Source organism: Cynara cardunculus, assembly GCF_001531365.2.
Source record: "Cynara cardunculus var. scolymus isolate 2C chromosome LG 9, CcrdV1, whole genome shotgun sequence".
NCBI classification, from domain to species: Eukaryota; Viridiplantae; Streptophyta; class Magnoliopsida; order Asterales; family Asteraceae; genus Cynara; species Cynara cardunculus.
Genome location: NC_037536.1, coordinates 14749389 through 14762802, shown reverse-complemented (window position 1 = coordinate 14762802; position 13414 = coordinate 14749389). Strand labels below are relative to the sequence as shown.

Sequence of the window (13414 nt, the reverse complement as noted above, 5' to 3'; positions counted from 1 at the left end):
ATTTAAAGGGAATATAAAAGATGTTGAAAGTCAAACATTTATCATAGAGGATGGATCTATTGGATGAGATATACATTAAAAATTCAAATGTGAGTAATTTTTTTATTAACCTATATATCCAACTCGTTATACAAGTCGACTAATTTTAGAACACCCATTTATTTTACGGGTAATATGAAATTATCGTATTTGAACCTTCATGATCAAATGTGAGTAATTTAATGATGCCTTACATGTGTTAAGTGTTTTGTACACTAATAATTTAAAGATTTAATTGTTTTTTTTTAATAAACCAAATTGTAAATGCAATTTAAGAGTAATTGTCAAGGCTCATATGCTAAGGACGTTTTACTCGTCAACTTTTCGATGTGGCTTATTTAGTGTTCCGTCACTTGATGGAATCGGGTTTCTCCCGTTATCGCATGATAAGTTGATTGATTATCGTCTTTTTAGTTTAATTGGTTCTAAAACGGTTTTTACATTGTTTGCAAGACTAACATTTTCCCCTATAGAGGCTAATATTTATCAGTACCTTGTTTTTATTTATTATTTGTAAACTTGGGGTAATTTTGGATCTCACTAGACGTCAAACCTAACACTTCTTCTCAATTATACGTATAACAGGTCACGATAATATCAAGCCTAAGAGCTTGGACTTGGAGTTCCATTTAGAGGCACAAGCAGGGAGAGCGTTTTTGGAGAGCTCTCATTCTTTTGGAGATAGCAAATTTGGTGGTTGTTTATAATCCCCGACTTAAATCTAGTTTTTTTTATTAACCTGGATATCCAACCCGTTATGCGAGCTGACTAATCCAGGGAGACCACCTGTTTTGCAGATAGCTCAGAGTCACCGAATTTGAACCTTCGTGGCCATAAGGGAATTTTTATTTCTTCTTGGATTTGAACCTGAGACCTCCTGATACTTTTGACCTTTGGAGCAAGCTCAAACCAATCAGGCACCATCCTTGTGGTTAAACTTAAATCTAGTTCTAATAGAATTAGATAGAAGTCTATAGAAACTCTGTATTTGCTGTCTTGTAGCTTTATTGCCATGTTGGGAAAAATACGTTTGTTTTGGTATTTAAATGCCAGATTTAACCGAGTTTTAAATCATTGTTATTTTTACATTTTAGAGGTGTTACACATTCAAATTTCTGCTCAAATAAAGGGTTGGTTTTTAGTAGGTGTGAGTATTAGAATCGTATACCTGTCTTTGAAACCAGAACCTTCTAAAACTGTTGGTTTCGAAATCGGAACCGATGTGATTAGTTCCAGTTTCTAAAATACGGAATCATTAACCGCTAGGTACACGCTGAGAGCGGTTTCGGGACCTAGGTACCTGGTCCTGTTAGGTACCCAGAACCGGAACCCACGGATAACCGCTATTTTTTAAATAATTTTTTATATGTTTATTATATTTAATAAACTAAAACTGAAATTATCATTTTACCTTTTAGGGTTACATTTATCGTCGATTTGGAAGCTGTTTTGCTGTTGTCATGAGTTTCTATGCAGTTATATATGTAATAGTTAGTTTTTAGTTTTTATCTGATTAACTTTCACCGTTTGTAGTATTTATTACTTTAAGTTGGTACTTTGTAATAGACTAGTAATTATTTTTTATAGTATCAGATGATAAAAATTTTAAAAAAAATTAGACATCGGTTACTCGATACCGAAACCATTCCAAACGATTCTAGACCGGTTACCAAATAAAAAGAATCGATGTAACCGATTCCAGTTCTGATTCATTCATTCTAGGAACCGTCGGTCTGGGTTTTGTTCCCGAGACCGGTTCTATGAATTTTGACCTGATACTCGCCTTTGCTCACTTCTAGTTTTGAGCTTACCCCCTGTTTCAAACGCTAATGGGCTTGGGCCTTATTTATGTTGGGCTCAGCTAGTTTAAGTCCAGACTAAATTATGTTGGGCTTTGTTTCAGTTATATTATTTGATATTTGATTCATCATACATTTTTTGAGAAATTAATTAAAATAGTCATTTTTTAACGGCATGGTTCCACTCTTTAGCCATTTCTCTCAAGAATTACATAAATGCCACTTCCTTATGGATCCAGCTAAACGACAAAAAAAACATTTTTCACCCACGTCTGCGAAAAAAATTACATTTTTTCACCCACGTCCGCAAAAATGTTTTACATTTTTCACCGGCGTTCATTTTTTTTTACAAGTGTTAAAAAATGAAGGCAGTCAATCAATATAGATTGGTCTGAAATCTGATTCAAATCCAACATAGCACTCATAGGAGTGACAGAGAGATCACACCATTTGAGCCTTTTTTTTCATGCTTTTCCCCGGAACAAGCCAATCATCCACTTTGATATCCTGGTGCGCCTCTACCCACTTGGCAACTATGCAACATTCCATGACTCTTCGTGTTTTGTATCAACATAGACAAACCTTCCATGCGTATAAAGAAAAGGTACAGTGATAAAGGGTCACCCTGCCTAAGGCCACGCTTGGGAGTAATGGGCCCCATAAGTTGGTCGTTTACACGAACCAAATATCTGACCGAGGCTGCATAGACCATGATCATATTCACCCAATGGGTCAAGAACCCCAATTTTAACATGATTAGACGCAAGGAGTTCGAATCCAATCTATCATATGCTTTATTAATGTCAATTTTCCTAGTTGCTTCCCTTTTTTTTTTTTCTTCCTTGTATTTTCTATTATTATTTGTATTGAATTTTATTTTTGATAACAAAAAACATTCGTTTCGTTGGGCTCCTTTACAATGGCCCACCTGTGAAATATGAGAATCGAACGACTACTTGAGACTGGTTAGATTGAAGGTGTTTGAACAATCCAACCCAACTCAACTGATGTGGTGTGGTATGAGAAATCTTAACTTATTGGATTTTTTTAAAACATAATTGAACGTAACCTAACCTATGTGGGTTCAGTTAGTAGGGTTGTGACACATGAGATATGTTATTGGAACACATCTGTGCATAAGAAGTGACAAATCATTAGGGATGAAATTTTTTACCAGTTGGGGCAGGTATTCGTCGAGTACCTAACCCTTATGGGACAGGGCGAGTGTTTATTTTCATACCCAAAATGGGGTTGAGACAAGCTCTGAGATGACATTACCTCCCCCCAATCTAACATCGATTAAAATTTAATCTTGTTAAATACACGTATATACATATGTGTGTGTGTGTGTATGTATGTATGTATGCACTTATTATTAAATGAGAAATATACTTGATTTTCAACATTGGTAATTGACGTACCGACGCTACATCATAATTTAAAATACGTTATCTTTTACTAAACGGATTCTTCAAAACCGTCAGATATCCCCCCCGACCCGTCGGGACCGGAGAAGCATTACCCGCCCAATACTTGCTCCGTTTCATCCCTTAAAACCATCTCCACTTACAACGACAGTACACAACATTTATCAACATACTTACATGACCCTATCGAACCAATTGCTTCAAGAGTGCATTCACATTTATATGTATTGTGACCATCTAGCAATACAATTCTTTTACCAATAGACAAAATTACAACTTCAACACCTAAAAAGTTGAAACGATCGAACAAATTGCACATACATATAACATAATATATCAGATGGTACCAGATTTCGAATAAGTGTGATCGAGTTCCAACGAAATACATACAGTTTAAACTTTTTACAACTCGATTAAGTAAAAGCGTGATTTTTAGCAGCTTAATAAGACTCACAACTTATTCGATCCACTATATAAAATTGTTTGATAGTGACTTATTCAATAAACTTTTAAGAATAATTTATAAAGAAATCCAAGTTTTTTTCCACATCTAGGGGCCGTTTACCTAAATGCTTACCCGGTAAATACTTAATGTTAGAAGTCAATACTATAATATATTTTATTGGGTAAGATTGTAGTACATCAAAACGTATCATATGCAACAATTTACCTGGTAAGCGTTTACTCGGGTAAGAGTCGTCATCTTCACTTACCGGATGAGACTCTCCATCATTATCACCGCTCTTATCAGGTAAGATTCTTGACCCTTGCCATGTTTATATGGTAAGAAAAATTACCGGTAAGTATTTACCGGGTCCGGACCATATCGAAATTCAAATCTAATTGGTCGGGTTTTTGTTAAAACAAGCCTTCGGTGGGCAAATCGCACATCCATATACATTAGGATCCACTCCTCAGTCTTGGGGTCTCTTTTAGCTGCTTTGCCCCAAAATCTTCCCCATTTTCAATCGATAACAGCATCAGAGCACGAAAATGCTAGCTCGTCTCGCATCCAAACGTTTGCTCGAGATCCGTCAAGCTTTCCGTCAATTTCCTCAGGTTTTCACCCAATTTCCTTGCTGTAAATATTGTTTTTTCGTTGCATCATTTCCATCCCTTTTTCTGATTCATTCACTCGTCTTTTTCAGACAAATCGATCGTTATCCACCGCCCTTAACTATGTAAGTTTCCATCGATTTGTGTATGATTTGAAATCTTGATCCTGGTTCGTCTGATAGTACATGTGCATTTGATTTCATTGACTATGTGTTCTTTTTTGTGGTTGTGCGTGTAGCATATTGATACTCCCGACAATAACCCCAAGGTTCCATGGGAATTCAGTGAGGCTAACAAACCAAAGGTTGGCTCTAATCATCTCACTTTAAGTCGGAAACTTTTTCTTTTAATTGATTTTAGGGTTTTATCGCATAGCTTTGAAATGTTCACGTTTTTGGTAGTTTTCATGAATTTTGTTTGATAATTCTGACCACCAAGAATGGGGCTTCTTAATTGAAATCTGATGCTAGAGGAATGTGGGGAGTGGAAGTCTCCCTTGAAACTGAACTTAATATACCCTTCTAGAAATCTACTTTTGTACTGATTTTATGCAATACAGCTGATAATGTAAAGTTGAGTTTGTACCTTGCGAAGGACTATGGCACTGGATAGGAATTAAGAATTGAAACTCTAATTGGAATATGTTTCATAGTTTGGAGCCTTATGCATAGTTTGTAGGAATTCTCAGTTAATTTAACAATGCATATCTATGACTATGAGTACAATCTGCGGAAGTATTTGTTATTTCCCCTGAGATTTTTTGGCTTCAGCCTCGTTCTTCAATGGTTTAAACTAGCCAGTAAGTTAGTCATGCTGTAATTTCCATATGGCCATGTGTTGAGTGTAAGATCTTAGATACATCTTCATTATATACATGAAAATGAGTGTGTTTTCAATCAAATTCAAGTTTTTTGCTTAGTGACATTAATAAATATGGAATAGTATTAGTTGGCTGTCAACCTTCTTGGAGACTTGGGGGATGGAGAGGTCTTGTGGTGTCATCATATGGAAAATTATGATGGATCAAATATCCCCAATTGTTATTAAGTTGTCCCTTCACATGATATTTTGGATTGACAATTCAACATCTAGGCTATGAGAACGTAGCATAATACCTTAGCCCAACCAACTTTATTATAAAGCCACTATGGTGGCACTTAACAGATAAACTCAGCAGATTTGAAGTTGTCAATATATTTTTATGTTAGAAACTAAAAGTACTCTTAGCATCCTGCTCCTCAAGTGGTTACTTGTTGTCTCTTATTTTGCACCCGAGTGTTTCTGAACAAAGATGCATCTTTTCTCTGTTGGTTTTCTCGTCCATGGAGTTTCCAGATGCTATATTATATGGTTTTTACTGGTCGAGAGAGTGTTTCTAATTTGTTGATTGTTGACTTGAAGTCATATAGCTTCATAGTTTATCTTTTAGGACTAATATACTTCTTTGTCTTCCATCTGACAGTTTAGTTTCCCTTTCTTATGTAATTAGTGTGATATGCAGACTGCTTTCATTAGAAGCTATTGCTATATCTCTGTTGATGTTGCCGAGTTGTCTAATTTTTGGATTTATGAGGGTTATTTTCTACATACAGGTACATGAGATTCTGTCTCACTATCCATCTAACTACAAGCAATCTGCAGTCATCCCACTTCTAGATCTTGCACAACAACAGCATGGAGGGTGGCTTCCTGTTTCAGCAATGGATGCGGTATGTTGGCATGATTATATACAATTTTTCTGAAGATATGTGGCTGCCCCGTGTGTGTGAATATCCTTGTATATCTCTAATATCATTGTTGTTGGGGCATATCATATGTATATGTGTAGATCCATTTTTTTTATAATAATAACCTTTTTATTCCCTTAATTCAACACTAGGAGTAACAACACTGCTTGGTGCAAATGCTAAAGGCTCTTTGTCCATTTAGATAGAAATTATCCTGTAATTTTGTTTGATTAAAAGTTTAATATGCACTCACATGCATGTACATATAACATATGTATGTATGTACAATGTTGACGTGTATACTGTCTACACATATTTATAACATGCATGTATAAGTATACATGTATGTATATTATGCAGTGTGTGTGTATGCATTACATGCGGTCAAAGTTTTTAAGATATCCCAATGAATAGTGCTTAAGGAAGAACCGAAGAGGGCTCTCCATTCTCAACGAGTAGTGCTGTGGGGTGGACCTACATGTGAGTGAGGAGCTTAACCGTTGCTTTAAAAATATTTTGCCTACACATATCCACACGTACACATATACATGCATACACACACACACACACACACATATATATATATATATGTATGTATATACATGTGTGTGTCCACTTGTGGGGTAAAAAACATGAGTGGTCTCTGCATAAAATTTGGTTAGTGACAGTTGAAATTTGTGTTGGGTGAGATGCACAATTAGATGTGGGGTCGACCCAATATGCATATCTTAAAGCACAATTTGCATGAAAATGTTGACCAAATTTTGTGTAGGAACTAACACTATTTTACAACCTAAGGACACACACACACACATTTGTGCATGTATGTGTGTAAATATGTGTACGTGTGTAAATGTGGTTCTGAGTGTATTCAGTGGTACTAGGGTTCCATATAATGATGATAATATTTTAGTATTTCTTTACTATTTTTTTAAATGATTATGTTATAGCAAAATTGGTTATTATAGTCCCTTCAAGTTGGTCCCTTTCTTCCAAGTTCTAAAAATATCCTGAACCTGGAAGTTGTTCATGTGATTCTAGGCATGCCAGTCGGCGTTCACTTCTACATATGGTCTCAACTGTCAAAAAAATGGAAGTAAAATTCCTACATACTACGCCTTTGAGAGGCCATTTGAAAGTTTCTCCATCATTGGATTCTTAAGACAAACTACCCTGTCCACAAAACTACACTAATTTAAATTATTTTTGCTTGAATTTGACAATTTGTTCACTATCATTGAGGTCACTTCCTTTTCACACTTCATTATCCTGCTTGAGACCCGTTGGAAATTTTTTCTGCTACAGTATCACTCATGAGAAGATCCTTTTGGTACATGGAACAGGATGAGACAGGACAGATCAAAAACCTGTTGTCCTACATTTGGTTTGACATTAGACTGGGACAAGATGAGACTGAGTGTGTCCCACCGGAGTAGGTGGAAAAAAAAGTAGGGAGATTGAGAAGATTGGTAAAATACTAAACTACCCATGTCAAGTTAAAACCCTAAACCTTCCATAGTTCTTTCACGTGACTACCTCACTCTTTCCCATCGTGTCCGGTCCGGTCTGCATGTCAAACACACCCTTTTCTTGAAAATGCTTGTTTCAAAGACAATTTCATGCATGATTCACACCAGATATTGATGGTGACTTCGATTGTCAAAAAGTTAGTTTTCACTTTCCATTATGGACGATAAACTTTCGAAATGTTATGTGGAAATTTCCATGTAACTACACCCGAAAGACGTTTATGTCCCAACTTATAAGATTATTTGTCAAAGTATAGTTCTGATAATATATTTTTGGGCAAAATGTATGAAAACACAACGAAGGTTGGTATAATTCCTATTCAGTGTAGTGAAGGTTTTTTTTCTCAATCTATGTAACGAAGTTCCGAAAAGTTCTATTTTGTACCCATTTTGACCTGTATCCTGCCGATCTTGTAACATTTGAAGACATGGATACCCATTTTTACTAAAGAAATATGAGACGTTTACAAAAGAGTTGCAACGAAATGGACGATAAACTTGACCAGTTGACCCTTCGTCATCAAAAGTCGTCTATCTTGTTACATTGTTTGAGGAATTTTCTTTTTGTTACACTAAATAACTAAGACAAATCTCGTTGCATTTTGATGCATTTTGCACTATATATTTTTTTCTACATTGTACTTTTCTCTGTTCATTTGCACTAACGTTGCTCTGTTGCATTCTGAAGGTCGCGAAAGTTATAGAAGTTGCTCCTATTCGTGTGTATGAGGTTGCAACGTTTTATTCCATGTTTAATAGAGCAAAGGTAATGGCTTCACATGTGCATTTGCTGACATGAAACACAACATTTTTATCTGAATTTAAGAGGTCAAAGTGAGTTGGGACAAATGGCTTTGTTTGTAGGTTGGCAAATACCATCTTTTGGTCTGTGGAACAACTCCTTGTATGATTCGTGGTTCACGGGAAATTGAAGATGCATTATTGAAGCACTTGGGAGTAAAACGAAATGGTTTGTATATTATATATGCACAAGTGAATAATATATTTCTGTGATTTTTTACACACTGATGACTCTAGAAGTGGCATCTAAGATACTCTATGGCTACTTTACGATATGCAGAGGTGACAAAGGATGGATTGTTTTCTGTTGGAGAAATGGAATGCATGGTGAGTCACTTGTTTAGTTGTCGAAGTTTTTGTCTTTTCATTGTTTTACTTGTGCCTTACGAGGAAAGTTCAAATGAGAACCATAAATATTTTGAGAACCGGGAATCAACTAATATGTGTATTATTCATGATGAATAGCCCTGAATAATCATGCATTTTCATAATGAATATCATGTATTCATGTATCTTCATAATGAATAATATTCATGATGAATATTTATCACGACATTCATCATGAATAAAGCATGAATAGTTGGTTTTAGGTTCTCAATATATTTACGGTTCTCATTTTAACCTGATAATTGTGTGGGAAAAAGGCTGTGCATGCTCTCAGGATGTGTTTCTGGTATTTAATTGCTTCTTTTTACAGTTTTGAGTCCTTACCCTTTCTTACCTGGTACTAACTACAAATAAGTTGGCACTCATTTAAATGAACTTGTATGTTTGTCTTGTCCTCCTATCAGCAATGTGATATGATAAAATAATTTCAGATTAACCCAAATATAGATAATACTCTACCTTTGGACATTTTTAGTTATTACATATCAATTGTAGCTTTTGGAAATCTGAAACTCTATTCATATATGAATCTGAGATTTTATCCAGATAGGAGAGCCCGATCACACACCTTTTCTCATGGTTTTGAAAAAACAAACTTTGTTATGGAAATTTTATTACATGTTACTATGTGTGTGTGCGTGTATGCATACATACTAGATCATACCGTTGTATTAGTTTGTTTGTTTATGTTTAACCAGAAGTTCTTATATCCTAGCTTTTATCGTATACTATATTCTGCCTCCTGAATCCAAGCTGGTTTTTAATATTTCGGTATGTTCGGTATGTTATAAACACGGAGTTTCAAGAAGTTGCATGCATGTAGTAATAAGTTGTACATGAATTTTTTAAGAGATTTTAAGAAACATAGGGTAAATGCTTTACCGACTTGGGGTCACATGAGACAAAAGATTTTTTGGTGAGAAGCGTTAGAAGTGGTGAAGGTACCCTTATATTGTGTGAATGTTATGTTATATTTTCTGAAGGTGGTGAAGGCGACGAGACCTGAATGTGTACCTTCACTGTTTCTTGTGAAAGCGGTCACCTTCACGTGCATTCACACAATGACAGTATAAGGGTACATTCACATATATTATGTGAAGGTTACATTTCTCACACCGGTCACGAAAAATGGCGTCTCTCAGGAACCCGATCCATGTTCTATAATATAGCAAGGATATAGAATTTTTGCTAATCTGTAGCTTCATCTTTACAAGTCCGAAAGGTAGAAATACTCATATCTTGCCCACGAAACACATGTTCGTTTCCCTTGCGGACATTTATTTTCTTTCTCATCGGCATGTATGATCCTCCCTCCGTCCCAAAAGTAAGGGTCCACTTTCAAAAGTAGATATTCTAATTCTACCCTTTAACTATGACTTCGAATATTTAAGAGTTTATGAGATGGAGGAATTCGTTAGAGGAAGGTTTGCCTCTATCATTACTGGTAAAATTTTCATTCAGTTAATTAAAAAGTATAATGATTATATAGTTCTAGAACTATGTGTTTTTATTGTCGACATTTTTTAAGGACGGGGGGAGTAATATAAATATCTACTCTTTGTTTCTGCAGGGTTGCTGTGTAAATGCTCCTATGATAACCGTGGCCGACTATTCAAATGGATCCGAAGGATATACATATAACTACTATGTGAGTATTATAAACTATTCTATCAGGTTGCGTTTGGTATGCAAGGGAGGGAAAAACAAAAACTTTTGTCGTGCATTTGGTGCGATAACTAGATTGGAACCGGACGGAATTTAGAGGGACAAAAATGGGGAAATTTACAAAAATACCCAAAGCTGATAGGTAGTTTCACTTTTTAGTCATTTTTTGACCCAAATTCACTTTTTAGCCAATCTTTATACAGAAGGCTTAAGCATATGTATAAGGATTGGTTTTCAAAGAAAAAAAAGAGAATCCATAAGGTTTCTGACCCAAGATTTTACATTGGAATCCTTATGCAGAAACCTTATGCATATGCATTTTTTTTGCTGAAAACCGATCCTTAGGCATATGCTTAAGCCTTCTGCTTAAGGATTGGCTAAAAAGTGAATTTGGGTCTGAAAATGGCTAAAGAGTGAAACCTTATTTGCTGATTGGCTACTTGTCAAATTTCCACAAAAATGCATTTTTTTCTGTCTAACCAAAATAGACGAAACATAAATCAAGAAGATGGGACAAGATCGGTAAATTACTAAACTATCCATGTCAAATTAAAACTCTAAAACCTTCTGCAATTCTTTCAACTGTCTATCTCACTCTTGCCCGTCCAGTCCCGTCCGTGTATCAAACGCACAGTTCGGTGATTTTGGCACCAAAACTTGTATGGATCTGGGAATTGTGATTGTATCTTCTTTTGCGGCAAAATGCAGGAAGATGTTACCCCAAAGAGAGTTGTGGAAATAGTCGAGGCACTAAAACGAGGAGAAAAGCCACCGGTAAGTGATAAATTACACCGTATTTGTGAGATTGATATCAGAAACACTAGTTAACTTCTTTATATATTGATTCTTGATAGCGTGGGACCCAAAACCCCGAGCGTGTCAATTGTGGGCCCGCAGGAGGGAATACTACGTTGCTGGGTGAGCCGAAGCCTCCCCCATGCCGTGACCTAGATGCCTGCTGAAGTGGAATTCTTTCTTTTTTACATGAAATGGAAAACCGAATTCTTTCGGGTAAATGTTCTTCCTAATAATGCCATGGCTTTGAGTGTTCGCCGGACATCCGTGAGTTCGAGTTGTTCTCGACATTTGTAATGCACAAGATAGTAGCAAATTTTTTACTGCTAGTTATGTACTCGCGTGATGCAGCGTAATGCATCTCAATTCTGAAACGGAAAATACGACCCCTTGATATTGTGTTTTTTTTGCTTCATTCCGTTCTCCGCTATGGGTTTGTGTGGTTTTCAGTTGCGAGTCGAGGCTGATATATATATATATATATATATATATATTCAAGGTTTTCTGTTATTTTGGTTGCTTTGGTAGTATTAGTAGAGCTCGATGCTTATCTTGTATTTGAATGTATTTAATCTGTTAATTTTATGAAGTTCAACATGGAGTTTTAAAAAACACACAGGTAATAAGCTGTAAACTTGAATTTTAACAGATTTTAAGAACACTGAGGTAAATAAGCTATGGAGTTCTTGTTAATTTGTGGCTTCATCATCTTTGCAAGTCATGGCTTTCAATGGAATTAGTCGTTCTATTCTTTGGGATAGAGACAAGTCTGTGTATATTACATATGTTATTCGTAATAGAAGACAAACCCATGTATATTCCACCCACAGACCTTGCATGCTGGTTGGATTACTGGGCTCGTTTGGTTTTTGTTAAATGGATGTCATGAATAAATTTATAACTTTTGAACTCAGTAACTTAGAAGTAGCTTAAAACAGAGCTTCTAGTACAAGACCATCAAAAAACATCAACTTATCCCACTTGAAAACAGACTCCAAGAGAATTGAGATATACATATATCTATTATCTACCTTAAACGATAGAATAGTTGTTCACTAAATACTCCTTATTTGTGCAAAATATGGAAAAAAGAAAAAGAATAACAACAAATATAATGTAATTAATCAAAGGGCTTTTGACCTAGCGTATCGTAGCTTTTAGCCTCCTAGAAAGTTAGGGGTTCAAACTTCACCAAAGATAAAGAGGGTGTGTGAGTTTATTTGTTGCATTTTTTGTATGTAAATATTATATACTTTCAAAAAAATATATAATGTAATTAAAGAAATAGTATGAATGAAACATATGAAAAACTAGAAAAAACAAAGGACTATATTGTCATTCCATCTATTTTTCAAAGTCAAATACATCAAAGATTCAAAGGGGGTGGTGGATGCTAAAGTAAAGCAAAGCAAAGCAAAAAAAAAAACCCTAATGAAAACTTTTCTTTTTTCTTTTTTAATTAAATTTTTGGGGTAATGATAGCAAGAGGGGAAAACCAACCAATGCCACCACTTGATGAACCAATAATGCACCAAAAAGTAAAGAAGTCAATGCTACTTTTTGTATACCAACCCACTCACTCTTTTTTGCACCAATACTCCTCCTTATCACCACTATTCAAGATCTTACATCTTTTTTAAGACAACCAACCATTATCCATATATATATATATATATATATATGCATATTAAAACTAGAACAACCAAATAAAAACACACGAAAACGATAAAATCATATATGATTTTACACTAAGGTCAACATAAGAGCGTGCAAGCAGCGTAACCTACGACCTCATTTCGACCGTGATTTTACACATGAATTTAGTGTAAATCACATGTGATTTGTCCGTTTTCTTGTTCATTTATTTGATTATTATTTTTATATGAACCTGACTATATATATTTATAAGATTAATCATATAATAACCTATAAAATTGTGATAACCATGAACTTATGTACATTTATTGAACATTAAAATATTTCATCTAGGTCTAAAATTTAAAATATTGGTAATATATATTTGTTCCAAAATATGCTTGTCTCACAATATGAAACTTTTCTAGCAAAAAAGTTTCACATTATAGAACAAATATATAACCAACACCTTTTTTTTAAAGTATATAATATTTATATACGACAAAATAGAACAAATAAACTCACACACCCTCCTCACATTTGACGAAATTTGA

General features: G+C 35.0%; 1 protein-coding gene across 1 annotated transcript; it reads left to right on the top strand.

Annotated features, from left to right (window-relative positions):
* Window positions 1-4158: 4158 nt before the first annotated feature.
* LOC112518426 (NADH dehydrogenase [ubiquinone] flavoprotein 2, mitochondrial-like) lies at window positions 4159-11655 on the top strand. The gene is made up of 10 exons (XM_025126110.1): window positions 4159-4324; window positions 4414-4446; window positions 4560-4625; window positions 5914-6030; window positions 8266-8343; window positions 8442-8547; window positions 8659-8705; window positions 10336-10413; window positions 11139-11204; window positions 11285-11655. The coding sequence occupies exons 1-10, from the start codon at window positions 4259-4261 to the stop codon at window positions 11390-11392; spliced, it is 765 nt and encodes a 254-aa protein (XP_024981878.1). The 5' UTR covers window positions 4159-4258; the 3' UTR covers window positions 11393-11655.
* Window positions 11656-13414: the final 1759 nt, after the last annotated feature.